Source organism: Salvelinus fontinalis, chromosome 27 (genome assembly GCF_029448725.1).
Source record: "Salvelinus fontinalis isolate EN_2023a chromosome 27, ASM2944872v1, whole genome shotgun sequence".
Taxonomy (NCBI): domain Eukaryota; kingdom Metazoa; phylum Chordata; class Actinopteri; order Salmoniformes; family Salmonidae; genus Salvelinus; species Salvelinus fontinalis.
In genome coordinates, this window is record NC_074691.1 from 753,606 (window position 1) to 772,118 (window position 18,513).

Consider the following 18,513-nt stretch of genomic DNA (forward strand, 5'->3'; position numbering starts at 1 on the left):
CACAGTCGCAGACAATACTTAAAGAGAGCCTATAACTTTAGTTTTTTTGGCCCACGGGGTTGCCAAGTGACCTGGGCCATCGGTCACATGGGCGTCATTACACAGAGTGCGCACTGTTCCTCGAATCTTCTCGGCCTCATGGGATGCCTGCCAGGACACTGGGAGAGAAAAAGAAGTAATGGTTTGTTATGATGACCTTTTACGTTTCCATTAGTCTCCTCTCTTATTTAGCGCTGTAACCCCGGAGTACTCAGCAAATGTGATTTAACCCTGTGTACATTGACCCAGCGAGTAATCAGAAGGCCCTAAATGCACCAGTCACAAGAGGCGAAGAGGGGAGCGACTTTAATCTGCAACGGGGCTGTTTTTATGTAAACACAGAGGTTGTTAATGTACAGGCACTGGGACACCATCATATTTAAAAGCTTCCATTAAATAAGCCCTTCGATTGTTTAAACGACAGGGCAGACTGAGGCGAGTGTAGTTAGTCTACCACTCCTAATGTCCATCTAATGACCACGTAATGTTTTATCTATACTCTTCTGTGGGGCAAAGGTACGAGAACAGTATAATTATATGACCACAAATGGAGAAAAGAAGAAGAAAAAAATTGCCCACACTGTAGCCTTTCAGGATCTTCCTTTTCAATGATGTGATTTTAATGATGATTTTAATTCTGGTTAATTATTTTTATTTGAGTTTAATATGGCCTAAAACCACAATAACTGTGGAGACTAGGCTACATTCAGGTTTGGTTGTTGGCATTATAAATCTGTATGTTTCTGTTGGAGTGGTAAGTATAGGGTTTTGCTCTCTTTTTTTCTCAAAGAGATGGGGAAAGAAAAACATTAGACAATTATATTTAATTGGGAGGAGTAAGTTGAAATACAACTAGCCCTACTAACTTTGAAAAGTCATTATATATGGATTTAATCAAATGTGTTTGTGACTTACTCATTAGCTAAATATACTAGGGATATAGATCACTTCCCCATTTGGATTGGAACAAGGGGGCATTTATGAGTCACTTGTCTGGGGTGGACATATTCAGAGACAATCACTGTTATAGCCTGTGATGAAGTTTGTGGAGTTAAATTGAATGGCCATATGAGTGGAACTCTCCGGATGGTGATTGCTGGCCTGAAGGGTAGGGGAAAATCCATGAGGTTTCCATATTTTCCCATGATCAGTGGTGGAAGATAAGGATATTTAGATTTTTATGTTTCCTGCGTGATGAGTCCTGTCTCCACTGATTGGCAGCTGGGCTATAGCTCCTCTCCTCTTGGCTGGCCCTAGCAACAGACCAACACTAATAGGCCTCCAAATATCCGGCAACAAAAACAAACAGCCTAAGTCTCCGAAAGGGTCCTGATGCATTTAGGTGATGTTTCAATCACAAATAAAGGAATACATTAAGAGCTCTCTCCTAAGATTCAAAACCTGGATAATATGGTCCGTGTCCTAATGTGGCCTACTGAGGCCTATAGGGATATATTTTTATGTGCTAGCCTGGTGTCCCAACCCTCTGTCAAAGAGGTCATGGGAATACTCATATAGACCAACACAGACATAACACAGACAATTGATGTTTGTTGAACCAGTGGGCGGACAGACACCCTGAAACAATCCTCAAAAACATCTAGACCTTTTTCCCTCATACCATGGGGGCCTATTAAACAGAACTGATTAAAATATGAATACATATAATAAAAGCCACATTTGGGGTTACAAACGGGACAATCCTGTTTTCAATTGAAGTTGGATAACTCCCTTAACATTTATTTATTTTTTGCTTTGAAAATAATGGCACTATGCCATACAGAAGGCCGTGTACAATGGCCCAGGTCCCATTAAATCTACGACAGTTCCTTCCTGAGACAAACATTGCCAGAAATAGTCATCTTGGCCTGGGTCGATGTTTTACCAGAGTAGAGTAATAATTCTCAGTGTCGTAATGGAAATGATTTAATTGACTCCCAAAATCTGATCCGAGAGAGTTGTTAGATGAGGCGCTCAATCAGCCTTCCTGAGCTAGGATAAGGCTTCCTGAAAAATACACACTGAGAAATCAACTGACAACAATGGGCTTGAAGTCAGCTGTAGCTGTCAAACTTATATATATATTTTTTTATCTGCCACTGTTCATGCATGGTTTGACATTTTCTTTTTCAACGTGCTTATACAGTTGCCTTAGGAAGTTCTGATAGCCTCAATCAACATTTCCAGGATACAGTATAATACAAAGCACTTTTAAATGGACTATGTGTAGCTATTACAATGTTATTGGTGTTTAAACACCAACCTGCATTGATATAATTGAAAACTAAAGGCAAATAAACAATTTTATCAGAGCTGAAACAATAACTGTAGGCCTTTGTCACATGGGTCATACTTTCATTTTCAACTGGACAAACCTGACATTCACTCACTATGAAATCATTTCCTAAATGAAATGGCACTTTTTTACTGACTTACTGACGTTCTTGAGTGTCAAGACTCCAGTGCCTTGACATGTTTTAGTGTGCATGTTTTAATGCTTCCCTCTGAAGGCTCATCGGCACCTGAAATAACTTAGGCGTGCTAACCCTTTGTGCCTCTGCTACATCCCTTTCCCTGGATTGTTTTGACTGCATGATCGGGGGCAAACGTTAGCCTACATTTAATTTCTAATTTGAACCCGGAAAAGTGTCATCCGAAAACACCACGATAGCAGGCAGTCAGGGTCATAGACCCTGCCGGCAATGAATCAAGTCTAATGAATGCAGTAATGACAGTGCATGGGCCTATATCCGTGGCGTGGGAATTTGGGAACGTGTACCTGCACGATACAAACTCGTCTCCATGTCAGACATGCACGCATGCAGGCACGCAGGCAAACAAACACAAACACGCACACTACTTTCTCAATTTTAGAGGAGTGTATGAGAATGTAAGCATGTTAGAGATTCGGTTTGATTAAAAGACAACAACAATATTCCATGAGTAAACGATTTGATATTATTATAAAAAGTAAAGCATGTCTTTATTCATTATTATCAATATGGATATGATTGTACTTGTATTATTATAATTATGCTGATTATGATTGTGATTATTTTTATATTATTATCCATATAAAATGACAAAAAAACTATAGACCTAATGCTGCTTACAATAATACTTAAAAAATACAATTTACCCTTACATATTTGTCATTGTTATAATAATCAGCCCCCCATTATGTTCGTTGCCCGGTGAAGTATTGCCTCTGAAGTTAATTTTGTTTTCGTTCAAGAGGGGAATAGATTTCCTCTGTTTATTATGAGCATAGGGACGGATTTGCGTCACCATGCAACTTGCAGGTCGAGATAAAGTTGCACAAATATTTAAAAAAGGAAGTTCTAACAGTAATTATAAAGTTTCCCCCTCTACTAAGGAAGAAATACGGATTGCTGCTGTATCCTAAAATAGTTAAACATGTTCTATTTTGATACAAATCTAACAGGCATATCTGCTCATTTCGCACGAATCACAGCCCATAAAAAACAGAGTCATCTGAATCTAATAGAAACTATAGTTTGCTGCACTCGGCGCTGCATATACCATGTAGATCGTGGTACTTCACTTGTATTAGCTTGTAACCTAAATGTATGATGTTCGATTGATGATATTGTCAGAAATTAAACATGGCACAAAAATATGAAATCTTTGTCAAATGCAATCTTCAACATTGTCCGTCTTTACTTTTTGTAGCCTAAATCGTTTAATTGGCAGTTGTTTTGCCATTTTGAGCGACAAACAGAAAATATGAAAATATGATTCCACTTGTACAGCCTAATAATTTTTGTATCAACTTAAAAAAAATTAAAAAAGTATTTAGAAACAAATAAAGCTGAATGCCTAAAAGCCGAGTGCAAGGATAGACGTAATTACAATATTCGACATGTTTACATGTTCATCTTGCAGAAGACGTTTGCCCTTGCATTTATTGTTGTCGTTGCTGCATGCCATCCATGATGAACAAGATAGTGACGGAGATGATGATGTTGTCTGTGACTGCCGTTGAAAGTGTTTATGAAGATATTCAATATATGGTCATTAGCTCCACTTATTGCACATTTCCATCACAAGGGCGTGTTTGGGTGTCGAAACCATACTTCTATTGGCTAGAAAGCAACCAATCCGTGTCAGAGGAAAAACTTCAACGTTGAAGTACTTAGACCAAAGACTAACATGTCAGAGTTGTGTGAGAGATTTCTTGCACTTACACAAAGACGGCAGCCTTTCTGACTACAGTTAACTCAACGTTACATGCCGAATTTATTGTTGTATCATCGTTTGTGATCAACCGAGGGGCAACATTACGAGTTCAGGATGTATACGGCAGGACTCAATCCGTTTTACGCATCAAATTTTAGTCTTTGGTCTGCGTATTGCGCGGGTGGTTTCGCTGTGGATACAATGAAGAAGCCCTCATTTTGCATTGCTGACATTTTGCAGGTTGGGGATGCCGAGAACATCCCGGAATCCTCGGCCCTCATGGCTCATATGGGACACCGTTCTCAGGTCCACACCTCTGGATCTCCGTTGTGTCCTTTCCCGGTGGGGCCAGAACAGTCGGTCTATGGTGGGAGACTGAACCCCGGGTCTCCATATCACAGGCACGGAATACACGTAACGTCTGTATCTAGAACGAGTTTTAATTCCCAACAAGCTCCTCCACCATCAAGCAAGGACCTCAAGTTCGGAATCGATCGGATATTGTCAACAGACTTCGACCCAAAAACAAAAGACATATTGTCTTTAAGAGGTAACCTTTTAAATGAACTTTCATACCGTTGTCAAAATGAATTCTCTAAAATAACTATTTATAGGCCTACATCAAGATTATCTTACTGCCACAGAAAGCATTCAAGAATGCCATCATGTTGTAAAGGCACTTTTTATTTTTATGCTGCTCTGGCACCCCAATGGTGGAACAAACTCCCTCACGACGCCAGGACAGCGGAGTCAATCACCACCTTCCGGAGACACCTGAAACCCCACCTCTTCAAGGAATACCTAGGATAGGATAAAGCAATCCTTCTGCCCCCCCCCCCCCCCCCTTAAAATATCTAGATGCACTATTGTAAAGTGGCTGTTCCACTGGATGTCATTAGGTGAATGCACCAATTTGTAAGTCGCTCTGGATAAGAGCGTCTGCTAAATGACTTAAATGTAAATGTAATAATGCGGCTGTATTGACTTAATTAAAGGCTACGTTTATAAATTACTGACCTCGAAGACACCTAAACCACAGTGGCTACATCATGCATTTTATTATTTACGCACACAAAACCTCTATATGAACATCCAAACTGCCACAGTTGCCTCACTATAAAACTAGGTATTATTTAGCTTGGGACGGCAGTGGTTAGAGTGTTGGTCCACTAACCGAAAGGTTGCTAGATTGAATCCCCCCGCTGACAAGGTAAACATCTGTCGTTCAGCCCCTGATCAGGGCATTTAATCCACTGGTCCTAAACCGTCATTGTGAATAAGAATTTGTTCTTAAATGACTTGCCTAGTTAAATAAAGGTTTAAACATTCAGACTCGCACACCAAAGTCATTTTTAGGTGAAAAGTTTTACCATTGACAAATGCTCGTATATCATACGTTGCGGTCATTTCTTACTTATTTATCTCTCGCCCTGTGACAGATCTCACGTCCATTGTTAGCTCGAATCGTCAGTCAGGGATCCACATGCCCGTGCAGCCCTCGGCGAACCAGTACTTCGCATCCATAGACCCAGCGATGAGCGACACGTCCTCCATGATGAGCTCACTAAACGGCGCCAGGCATGCAGGGCAGCATCAGTTTCAGGACACCTTCCCAGGTAGTGTAGCCGTCAGCACATAGGCTACATAGGGACTTTTTCCGCACACATGGCATTTAAGGACTCAAACAATATTTGTACATAGCTGTTATTATTCAGACTTTGCTCAGTGTTTTTAAACCATAGGCCTATCTTCTGTTGATCGTGTTTTTCAAGTGAAAATAATTTGGCATGTTCGATGACGTGACACCACTTTTCTAGGATATCCAACTATAATTTACCAGTGCACTTTGAAATTTGAACGAATAAATAACATTGCTCAACCTTTATGTCCCTTTATTTATACAGGTCCGTATGCTGTCCTCACAAAAGACACGATACCACAGACCTACAAAAGGAAGAGGTCCTGGTCGCGAGCGGTCTTCTCCAACCTGCAAAGAAAAGGACTTGAGAAACGATTCGAAATACAGAAATACGTCACCAAACCCGACAGAAAACAACTGGCTGCAATGCTTGGCCTAACAGATGCACAGGTACGTTACTTGCATCACGTTGTAGCCTATAGGACCCAATTTTATGGACATTGTATTATGGACTATATTTTAAGAGTCCTTTCTTCTTGAGATGGAAAGACATATGCCTAATAGTGTAATATATTTATTCAATAAGTTTAGCTGAAGCGTTAAAGATTGCGCGATAGAAATATACCCTAAAAGTAATTTGCGACTGAGCAAATGATTTAGCGGAGACTGAATGCAGTCTCCGCTTAAATCATGAACATTGTCTTAAAATTTCAAGAATGCTGTAACGCTGAACTTTCGCGATGCGGATTGAATAGAGCCCTGGTGTTGTTAAGACAGGAAGCCGCCACTCAGAGGACACACCCGGTAATATATCCTCGTAGGCAACTGTAGAATTGCGCAATCGAGAACTTTTAGGGAAATGAAAGTCGATTACAACGAATTATTGCAAATGGAGAAAGTTCATAATCTTACGTAACTCCATTGGGTTAAGCAATACACATAATACTAGCCTATAGCCCAGCTGATGTGTTAATAGCAATTTGTTTTTGTTGGCTACGGGCCCACATTTACGCAAAGTATGCCCACCTTTACCCACACGGTTGTTTTATTCTGCATTAACTTTATTGTAGCCTACCTAGGCTACTGTCAAGTTATTCATTATGAAATGTAGGCTATGATTTCCGTATCAATACGGTTTTGTTGTGTTATGTAGAGACTGTCCTTTTATGCTATCAATTAGGTCTCTGGGTCATATTTCTATGGAGCAAAATTCATTGTCAACCTGTTGGCGAGTGGCCTAGGCATCCGGATCATGCTGTCGACATGTAAACGAGCTTTTGCACTTTCTCGTCAGGTCAAAGTGTGGTTCCAGAACAGACGGATGAAGTGGAGGCATTCGAAAGAAGCCCAGGCACAGAAGGACAAGGAGAAGGAGACACTGGACAAGTCACTGACAGAGGCCGAGCCCAAAGAGCCGGAAGTGTCCGAGTGTGAGAGTGAAGCGAGCTGCGAGTCCGAATTCGAGGAAGGACAGGAGGACAAGAGTGACGTGGACATTTCTGAGCATAACAAGACTAGTGTGATCATGACCGGGGCCACCCCTGTGAGTACGGAAGAGGCAACTTCAGTCGGTGCACTCACAGAAACTGTGGCATCATCACAAATGTAAATATGAGTGCAAAGTCAAACGTATTTAAAAAAAAATGTAACATTAATAATTTAATATAAATATTATTTTGATAAATTGATATACAGAGTGAAGTTTGTCTTAAAGTGGAGGGCCAGTAGGATGCCTTACTGCAGAGGCCTATGGGTTATTATTATTTTTACTTTCGACTCCTTCCATCTTTCAGCTCTGTCAGTCAGTATTAGGCCATGTGCATGACTTTTTCCTCAAATTAAGGAAATATTCTGTTGTGAATTTTAATCTGAAACAGGTGTTCCACGTTCTGAAATCCCAGAAAATGACACAATGTTAATGTAATTTACTCTGGAAGCGTTAATAAATATTGTTGTATTTTATATTTTTCAATAATTATTTGCACTGAAAATATTGTAAATAAAACATTTATTTCTTTTGATTTTCGATTAAATGTCATATGTTATATATATTATTATTAATAATATTATTATATCTTTTAATTGCATTATTGGGCCCATTATTACTTCCTCTTTCGGGTCTAATCGAATACTGAAAACATCACTGAAGGAGAGAGAACTTCACAACTGACATGGGCTTGACTAGCCTATAGGCTAATATTCACCCCCCAAACAGTTATTTGAAGTGGATAATACAATTTTATTTTCGTCATAGGCTATACATTTAGGATTGTACATTTCTTTCCTACAGTATGTACAAAGTAAGATGATGGTCATGATGATGATATAGGTTTACTATTTAATTCCTCACATCTTACATGCCAATAAAATAATATTTGAAGTCTTGGACTTCGCTGCCACGCAGGCCTTATTTCACCGTGTTAAGTGATCAGAGGGGTGGAATATATGTTTATGTTTCATGCTTAAAATAATCCATAAAGCCTACCTAGTCTATCATTATATATTGCAATTATGTAATTCATAAAGTAATATTTATATTTTTGGGAATAAGCATACAAGCTAATTATGGGTACACTCAAGCCGAAATGGAATGTGATATCATGGTGGAGTCTGTAATAACTTAACTCAACAATTTGGTGTAAATAGATAAAACTTATCAAGGGTTTTCAAATAAGTTAGTCATACTGTCTCTCACAATTCCAACACCATCTAACCGTTTGCATTTACGAATGCAAGTTACGCAAGTCGTTTAAAAAAAATGGTAGCCTATCGATGCGTTTTCAAGGAGCAGTTTGCCTTAGTTAATTTTATTTTCAGTAGGTTACCTTGTCCTGTTACATTGATTAAATCATTCTGAGGTAAATGAAAGTGTCTAAAATAAGCTGATGGCAAAAAAAATGGTTTACACAGACAGCCCAATTCTAATATTTTTCCACTAATTGGTATTTTGACCAATCACATCAGACCTCTCCACATCAGATCTTTTTCAGAGCTGATATGATTGGTCAAAAGTCCAATTAGTGAAACATATAGAATAAATAAGCTACCTGTGTAAACGCAGCCAGTGAGTAACAGACCATTGAAGTTAGTCAGCTGAACCAATGAAGAATTAGATACGCCTTATTTAGCAGTCACTACTTGCTGAGTTCGTTGTAATCCACACAGTAATGGCATAATAACAACTTTTAATTACATTTAAAAACATGCCTATATTATTTATAGCAGGTTATGTTAAACTCCATGTAGTAAAGTAGGCCTGTAGTCTATACCCTTACTGACAGCCAATATTGTAGACCTTATTATGGACCATACAAAGTTGGTATAGGGCTTATTACCTCACTTTGTCCAGTCCCAATGAAAGTGTGAACAGAAGCATGCAGTCCCTTCAGGAAGTATTCACACCTCTTGAGTTTTTCCACCTTTTGTTGTCAACAGCCTGAATTTGAAATTGATTAAATTGAGATATTTTTGTCACTGGCCTACACACAATAACCCAAGATTTTTTTTGCAAATTAAAACAAAATAAAAAGCTGAAATGGCTTGAGTCAATAAATATCCAACCCTTTTGTTATGGCAAGCCTAAATAAGTTCAGGACTAAAAACTTGCTTAACAAGTCACATAATAAGTTGGATAGACTGACTCTGTGTGCAATAATAGTGTTTAACATGATTTTTGAATGACTACCTCATCTCTGTACCCCACACATACAATTATCTGTAATGTCCCTCAGTCGAGCAGTACATTTCAAACACAGATCCAACCTCAAAGACCAAGAAGGTTTTCCAAAGCCTCAAAAAGAAAGGTACCTGCTGAATATCCCTTTGAGCATGGTAAAGTTATTAATTGCACTTTGGATGGGGTATCAATACACCCAGTCATTACAAAGATAAAGGCGTCCTCCCTAACTCAGTTACTGGAGAGGAAGGAAACTGCTCAGGGATTACACCATGAGGCAAATGGTGACTTTAAAACAGTTATAGAGTTTAATGGCTGTATTGGTATTTTTGGTATGTTATTAGGATTCCCATTAGTTACATTTACATTTACATTTAAGTCATTTAGCAGACGCTCTTATCCAGAGCGACTTACAAATTGGTGCATTCACCTTATGATATCCAGTGGAACAACCACTTTACAATAGTGCATCTAACTCTTTTAAGGGGGGGGGGGGGGGGGGTTAGAAGGATTACTTTATCCTATCCTAGGTATTCCTTAAAGAGGTGGGGTTTCAGGTGTCTCCGGAAGGTGGTGATTGACTCCGCTGACCTGGCGTCGTGAGGGAGTTTGTTCCACCATTGGGGTGCCAGAGCAGCGAACAGTTTTGACTGGGCTGAGCGGGAACTGTACTTCCTCAGAGGTAGGGAGGCGAGCAGGCCAGAGGTGGATGAACGCAGTGCCCTTGTTTGGGTGTAGGGCCTGATCAGAGCCTGAAGGTACGGAGGTGCCGTTCCCCTCACAGCTCCGTAGTTGTGAGGTTAGTTAGTTGTTAGTTGTTGCGAAAGCAGCAGCACAGAACATTAATCAACAATAACAGCTCAAGGACAGAACTACGTTAATAAAAAAAGTGCATACGTAGCCTACATATCAATACATACACACACACTATCTAGGTCAAATAAGGGGATAGGCGTTGTACCGTGAGGTGTTGCTTTATCTGTTTTTTGAAACCAGGTTTGCTGTTCATTTCAGCAATATGAGATGGAAGGGAGTTCCATGCAATAATGGCTCTATGTAATACTGTACACTTTCTTGAATTTGTTCTGGATTTGGGGACTGTGAAATTACCCCTTATGGCATGTCTGGTTGTGTAAGTGTGTGTTTCAGAGCTGTGTGTATGTTGGCTATGCAAACAATTTGGAATTTTCAACACATTAATGTTTCTTATAAAAAGAAGAAAGATTGCAGCCTGTCTCTCTTCAACTCTTAGCCAATCGAGAATGGCATGTGTAGTATTTATATTAGACCTCTGATTACGATGAAGAGAAAGACGTGCCTCTCTGTTCTGGGCCAGATGCAGCTTAACTGGGTCTTTATTTGCAGCACTCAACCACATGACTGGACAATAATCAAGATGAGACAAAAGTAGAGCCTGACGAAAGTAGAGCCTGATTTTTCGAGTGTGGTGTCAAAAAAGCAGAGCATCTCTTTATTATGGACAGACCACTCCCCATCTGTACAACCATTTCATCAATATGTTTTGACCATGACAGTTTACAATCTAAGGTAACACCAAGTAATTTACTTTCCTCAACTTGTTCAACGGCCACACTAATCATTGCCAGATGTAGCTCAGGTCTAGAACTTAGAGAATAATGTGTTTTTTTATTTTTTATTTTATTTCACCTTTATTTAACCAGGTAGGCTAGTTGAGAACAAGTTCTCATTTGCAACTGCGACCTGGCCAAGATAAAGCATAGCAGTGTGAACAGACAACAACACAGAGTTACACATGGAGTAAACAATAAACAAGTCAATAACATGGTAGAAAAAAAAGAGAATCTATATACAATGTGTGCAAAAGGCATGAGGTAGGCAATAAATCGAGTAATTACAATTTAGCAGATTAACACTGGAGTGATAAATCATCAGATGATCATGTGCAAGAAGAGATACTGGTGTGCAAAAGAGCAGAAAAGTAAATAAATAAAAGCAGTATGGGGGGTGAGGTAGGTAAATTGGGTGGGTAGTTTAAAGATGGACTATGTACAGCTGCAGCGATCGGTTAGCTGCTCGGATAGCAGATTTTTAAAGTTGTTGAGGGAGATAAAAGTCTCCAACTTCATAGATTTTTGCAATTCGTTCCAGTCGCAGGCAGCAGAGAACTGGAAGGAAAGGCGTCCAAATGAGGTTTTGGCTTTAGGGATGATCAGTGAGATACACCTGCTGGAGCGCGTGCTACGGGTGGGTGTAGCCATCGTGACCAGTGAACTGAGATAAGGCGGCACTTTACCTAGCATAGCCTTGTAGATGACCTGGAGCCAGTGGGTCTGACGACGAACATGTAGCGAGGGCCAGCCGACTAGGGCATACAGGTCGCAGTGGTGGGTTGTATAAGGTGCTTTAGTAACAAAACGGATGGCACTGTGATAAACTGCATCCAGTTTGCTGAGTAGAGTATTGGAAGCTATTTTGTAGATGACATCGCCGAAGTCGAGGATCGGTAGGATAGTCAGTTTTACTAGGGTAAGTTTGGCGGCGTGAGTGAAGGAGGCTTTGTTGCGGAATAGAAAGCCGACTCTAGATTTGATTTTGGATTGGAGATGTTTGATATGAGTCTGGAAGGAGAGTTTGCAGTCTAGCCAGACACCTAGGTACTTATAGATGTCCACATATTCTAGGTCGGAACCGTCCAGGGTGGTGATGCTAGTCGGGCGTGCGGGTGCAGGCAGCGAACGGTTGAAAAGCATGCATTTGGTTTTACTAGCGTTTAAGAGCAGTTGGAGGCCACGGAAGGAGTGTTGTATGGCATTGAAGCTCGTTTGGAGGTTAGATAGCACAGTGTCCAAGGAAGGGCCGGAAGTATACAGAATGGTGTCGTCTGCATAGAGGTGGATCAGGGAATCGCCCGCAGCAAGAGCAACATCATTGATGTATACAGAGAAAAGAGTCGGCCCGAGAATTGAACCCTGTGGTACCCCCATAGAGACTGCCAGAGGACCGGACAACATGCCCTCCGATTTGACACACTGAACTCTGTCTGCAAAGTAGTTGGTGAACCAGGCAAGGCAGTCATTAGAAAAACCGAGGCTACTGAGTCTGCCGATAAGAATATGGTGATTGACAGAGTCGAAAGCCTTGGCCAGGTCGATGAAGACGGCTGCACAGTAATGTCTTTTATCGATGGCGGTTATGACATCGTTTAGTACCTTGAGCGTGGCTGAGGTGCACCCGTGACCGGCTCGGAAACCGGATTGCACAGCGGAGAAGGTACGGTGGGATTCGAGATGGTCAGTGATCTGTTTGTTGACTTGGCTTTCGAAGACCTTAGATAGGCAGGGCAGGATGGATATAGGTCTGTAACAGTTTGGGTCCAGGGTGTCTCCCCCTTTGAAGAGGGGGATGAACGCGGCAGCTTTCCAATCCTTGGGGATCTCAGATGATACGAAGGAGAGGTTGAACAGGCTGGTAATAGGGGGTGCGACAATGGCGGCGGACAGTTTCAGAAATAGGGGGTCCAGATTGTCAAGCCCAGCTGATTTGTATGGGTCCAGGTTTTCCAGCTCTTTCAGAACATCTGCTATCTGGATATGGGTAAAGGAGAAGCTGGGGAGGCTTGGGCGAGTAGCAGCGGGGGTGGCGGGGCTGTTGGCCAAGGTTGGAGTCGCCAGGAGGAAGGCATGGCCAGCCATTGAGAAATGTTTGTTGAAGTTTTCGATTATCACGGACTTATCAGTGGTGACCGTGTTACCTAGCCTCAGTGAAGTGGGCAGCTGGGAGGAGGTGCTCTTGTTTTCCATGGACTTTACAGTATCCCAGAACTTTTTGGAGTTAGAGCTACAGGATGCAAATTTCTGCTTGAAAAAGCTGGCCTTTGCTTTCCTGACTGACTGCGTGTATTGGTTCCTGACTTCCCTGAACAGTTGCATATCGCGGGGGCTCTTCGATGCTATTGCAGTTCGCCACAGGATGTTTTTGTGCTGGTCGAGGGCAGTCAGGTCTGGAGTGAACCAAGGGCTATATCTGTTCTTGGTTCTGCATGTTTTGAACGGAGCATGCTTGTCTAATATGGTGAGGAAGTAACTTTTAAAGAATGACCAGGCATCCTCAACTGACGGGATGAGGTCAATATCCTTCCAGGGTCCCCGGAAAGCCGTTCCCAGGGTACCAAATAGGGGGCAGCATTTTCACTTTTGGTTGAATAGCATGCCCAGAGTGAACTGCCTCCCACTCAGTCCCAGATGCTAATATATGCATATAATTAGTATATTTGGATAGAAAACACTCTGAAGTTTCTAAAACTGTTTGAATGATGTCTGTGAGTATAACAGAACTCATATGGCAGGCAAAAACCTGAGAAAAAATCCAAACAGGAAGTGGGAAATCTGAGGTTTGTAGTTTTTGAACTCACCCCTATCGAATACACAGTGGGATATGGGTTATTTTTCACTTCCTAAGGCTTCCACTAGATGTCAACCGTCTTTAGAACGTGGTTTCAGGCTGCTCATGTGAAGGGGTGCCGGATGGGAGCTGTTTTACTAAGGGGTCTGCCTACAGCCTCGTTCTCAGTCACGCGCTTTCACTTGAGAGGTTGCTCTCGTTCCAGTGCATTTCTACAGACAATGGAATTCTCCAGTTGGAACATTATTGAACTTTTATGATAAAAACATCCTAAAGATTGATTCTATACTTAGTTTGACAAGTTTCTTCGACCTGTAATATAACTTTTTGAATGTTTCGTCTGAATAGACCAGATCGCGCTTTTGGATTGTTTACCAAACGCCCTAACAAAAGAAGCTATTGGACATAAATGGACATAAATGATGGACATTATCGAACAAAACTAGCATTTATTGTGGAACTGCGATTCCTGGGAGTGCATTCTGATGAAGATCATCAAAGGTAAGTGAATACTTATATATGAATAATATGAATAATGTTGACTACCCAACATGGCGGATATTTCTCTGGCTGGTTTGGGCTCTGAGAGCCGTTCTCAGATTATGCTTTTTCCGTAACGTTTTTTTTTTTTTTTAATCTCACACAGTGGTTGCAATAAGGAGAAGTGTATCTAAAGTTTCATGTATAAAAGCTCTATTTTCATCAACATTTATTATGAGTATTTCTGTGAATTCATGTGGCTCTCTGCAATATCACTGCATGTTTTGGAACTACTGAATCTAACACGCCAATGTAAAATAAGATTTTTGGATATAAATATGAACTTTACCGAACAAAACATACATGTATTGTGTAACATGAAGTCCTATGAGTGTCATCCGATGAAGATCATCAAAGGTTAGTGATTAATTTGATCTTTATTTGTGCTTTTTGTGACTCCTCTCTTTGGCGGGAAAAATGGCTGGGTTTATCTGTGTTTATCGTCGTATCGGTGGTTTATCGGTGGTGACCTAACATAATCGTTTGTGGAGCTTTCACTGTAAAACATTTTTGAAATCCGATACTGTGGCTGGATTAACGAGAATATTATCTTTAAAATGGTGCCTAATACTTGTATGTTTGAGAAATTTGATTTATGAGATTTCTGTTGTTTTTTATTTGGCACCCTGCAATTTCCGCTAGCGGAACCCCAGTCCTAACCAGGTTAAAAGATGTTCAGGACCAGTTTGTTACTGGTCACCCATTCCAAAACAGACTGCAACTCTTTATGGGTTTCATTGACTTAATTAGCAGTGGTTGCTGATGTGTATATGGTTGAATCATCAGTGTACATGGACACATGCTTTGTTTGATGCCAGTGGCAGGTCATTGGTAAAAATAGAAAAAGAGTAGAGGGGCTAAAGAATTGCCCTGCGGTACACCACACTTTACATGTTTGACATTATAGAAGCTTCCATTAAAGAAAACCCTTTGAGTTCTATTAGATAGATAGCTCTGAATCCACGATATGGCAGATGTTGAAAAGCCATAACATTTTCTCAACAACAGGTTATGGTCAATAAAGTCAAAGGCTGCACTGAAATCTAATCTTCTTATTATCAATTTATTTCAACCAATCATCAGTCATTTGTGTCAGTGCAGTACATGTTGAGTGCCCTTCTCTATAAGCACGCTGAAAGTCAGCTGTTAATTAGTTTACAGAGAAATAACATTGTATTTGGTTGAACACAATCTTTTTCAATAGTTTGCTAAGAGTTGGCAGCAATCTGACAGGTCTGCTGTTAGAACCAGTAAAGGCCGCTTTACCACTCTTGGGTATCGGATTGACTTTGGATTCCCTCCAGGCCTGAGGGACCAAGACTTTCCTCTACAGTAGGCTCAGATTAAAGATATGACAGATAGGAGTGGCTATTGAGTCAGCTACAATCCTCAGTAGCTTTCCATCTCAGTTGTCAATGCCAGGAGGGTTGTCATTATTGACAATAATTTTTCCACCTCTCCTACACTAACTTAACAAAATTCAAACTTGCAATGCTTTTCTTTCATTATTTGTTTTCTTATGCAAGACTATGATGGCTCACTTTGTTGTTGGCATTTCCTACCTTAGTTTGCCCATTTTCCCAATGAAGTAATCATTAAAATATTTGGCAACATCAAATGGTTTTGTGATGAATAAGTAATCTTATTCAATGAAAGATGGAGTTGAATTTTTCTTTCTGCCCATAATTTAATTGAAAGTACTCCAAAGTTTTTTTCCATCATTCTTTATATAATTATTGGCTTAATAAAACAGTTTATTCTTTTTTTTGATGAGTTTGGTCACATCATTTCTCAATTTGCAGTAAGTCTGCCAGTCAGATGTGCAGCCAGACTTATTAGCCACTCCTTTTGCCCCATCTCTTTCAACTATACAGTTTTTCAATTCCTCATCAATCCATTGAGCCTTCACAGTTCTAACAGTCAGTTTCTTAACCTCTCTTAGGGTAGGAGGCAGCATTTGGAATTTTGGATGAAAAGCGTGCCCAAATTAAACTGCCTGCTACTCAGGTCCAGAAGATTAGATATGCATATAACTGATAAATTTGGATAGAAAACACTCTAAAGTTTCCAAAACTGTTACAATTGTGTCTGTGAGTATAACAGAACTGATTTGGCAGGAGAAAACCTGAGAAAAATCCATCCAAGAAGTAGGATATCTTTTGTTGTTGTAGTTTCTATTCAATTCCATTACAATATCTCCATTGACTTAGGACTCAAGTTGCAGTTCCTATGCCTTCCACTAGATGTCAACAGTCTTTAGAAATAGTTTCAGGCTTGTATTCTGAAAAATGAGGGAGTAAGAGCAGTCTGAATGAGTGGACCCTGCAGTGTCACAGAGCTTTTTCATGCTCGCGACCGAGAGAGTGCCTTTCTTGTTAACTTTTTATATTGACGTTATTGTCCGGTTGAAATATTATCAATTATTTAGGCTAAAAACAATCTGAGGATGGAATATAAACATCGTTTGACATGTTTCTATGAACTTTACGGATACAATTAGGATTTTTTGTCTGCCTGTTGTGACTGCGTTTGAGCCTGTGGATTACTGAAGAAAACGCGCAAACAAAACAGAGGTTTTTGGGTATAAAGAGAGACTTTATCGAACAAAAGGAACATTTATTGAGTAAATGAATGTCTTCTGAGTGCAACCATATGAAGATCATCGAAGGTAAGTGATTAATTCTATCTCTATTTCTGACTAGCGTAACTCTTCTACTTGCCTGGTTACTGTTTGTAATGATTTTTCTGCTGGGCGAGGTTCTCAAATAATCGTAAGATATGCTTTCGCCGTAAAGCCTTTTTGAAATCTGACACCGTGGTTGGATTAACAAGATGTTAATCTTTAAACCTATGTAAAATACTTGTATGTTTTCAGAATTTTTATAATGAGTATTTCTGTATTTGAATTTGGCGCTCTGCAATTTCACTGGATGTTGGCTCACATACCCTAGTGAGGTTAACAGGTGCATGTTTATCAATAATTGGAAGAAGACATTTTATAAATGTATCAAGTGCAGCGTCTGGATGCTCCTTATTAATCACATCAGACCAACACATATTTTTAACATCATCCACAGCAAAATAATATGCTCTCTTATACACTATTTTGGAACTTTGGCTTTCCTGGATATAGCCATTATATTGTGATCACCGCATCCACTGGGTATGAATATAGCTTTAGAGCGAAGTTCAACAGTATAAGTGAAAATGTGATGTTGTAACTTTAATGTGTTACAGAGTTAATGTTTAAGTTAATTCATTGAGCTGTATCTAAAGATATTTCTTTCCAGTTATTTACATATGTAATTGTATTGGTTATTATTGAATTACGCTTTTGACTGCAAGATCCGGAATGCCTTGCGATAGGAAGTAGAGAGTAAACGCACTAGTTAAGTGCAATTAACAGTTGATTATTTTGGCTCCTTTGCGCTAGCAGCTTGCTGGCATTGCTCTGTAGAATCTAAGGTTGTTAAATGTAACGTGATCAAGTATTATTACTAAAAGAAGCTTTCATATCATACCCGACGTCCCGAGTCATTACTTTGAAGATAGTTATTCTATATGTGATCAGTACATGTGGATGATCTTGTTCCTGTATTGTTTGTAAACACCTTGGTAGGTTGATTAATAACTTGAACCAGATTACATGCACTGGTTACAGTGAGAAACTTCCTCTTGAGTGGACAGCCTGTTAAAAACCTGTCAATATTCAGGTCTCCAAGAATGTAGACTTCTCTGTTTTTATAACAAACATTATCAAGCATTTCACACATATTATTTAGATAGTGACTGTTAGAACTTGGTGGCCTGTATAGCAACACCCCAAAAGAAAAGGCTTTAGATGTGTCAGGTGAACCTGCAAACACAACACTTCACATAAGATATTTTCTAAGCATAACAGGGATATGGCTTTGAATTTATACAGCAACACCTCCCCCATAAGCATTCCTGTTTCTTCTACAGATGTTATGTCCTTGTATTGCTACTGCTGTATCATCAAATTAATTATCTAAGTGATTCTCAGAAATGTATTATA

The 18,513-nt window shown here is 40.0% G+C and overlaps 1 protein-coding gene across 2 annotated transcripts; it reads left to right on the top strand.

Annotated features, from left to right (window-relative positions):
- Positions 1-4,207: 4,207 nt before the first annotated feature.
- LOC129824829 (H2.0-like homeobox protein) lies at positions 4,208-7,857 on the top strand. 2 transcript variants are annotated; one of them, XM_055884334.1, is made up of 4 exons: positions 4,208-4,789; positions 5,679-5,855; positions 6,144-6,328; positions 7,173-7,857. In XM_055884334.1, exons 1-4 carry the CDS (start codon positions 4,354-4,356, stop codon positions 7,485-7,487), a joined length of 1,113 nt encoding a protein of 370 aa, XP_055740309.1. In that variant the 5' UTR covers positions 4,208-4,353; the 3' UTR covers positions 7,488-7,857. The 2 variants fall into 2 exon arrangements, with proteins under 2 accessions (XP_055740309.1, XP_055740310.1); XM_055884335.1 differs by lacking the exon at positions 5,679-5,855.
- The last annotated feature ends 10,656 nt before the right edge of the window (positions 7,858-18,513 follow it).

Excerpts from the sequence above, each read along its gene's own strand:
- LOC129824829 (XM_055884334.1), top strand. The coding sequence starts at position 4,354 with ATGTATACGGCAGGACTCAATCCGTTTTACGCATCAAATTTTAGTCTT. Across the intron at positions 4,790-5,678 it reads AGACATATTGTCTTTAAGAG|ATCTCACGTCCATTGTTAGC; the intron begins GTAACCTTTTAA and ends GCCCTGTGACAG. Across the intron at positions 6,329-7,172 it reads TTGGCCTAACAGATGCACAG|GTCAAAGTGTGGTTCCAGAA; the intron begins GTACGTTACTTG and ends CTTTCTCGTCAG.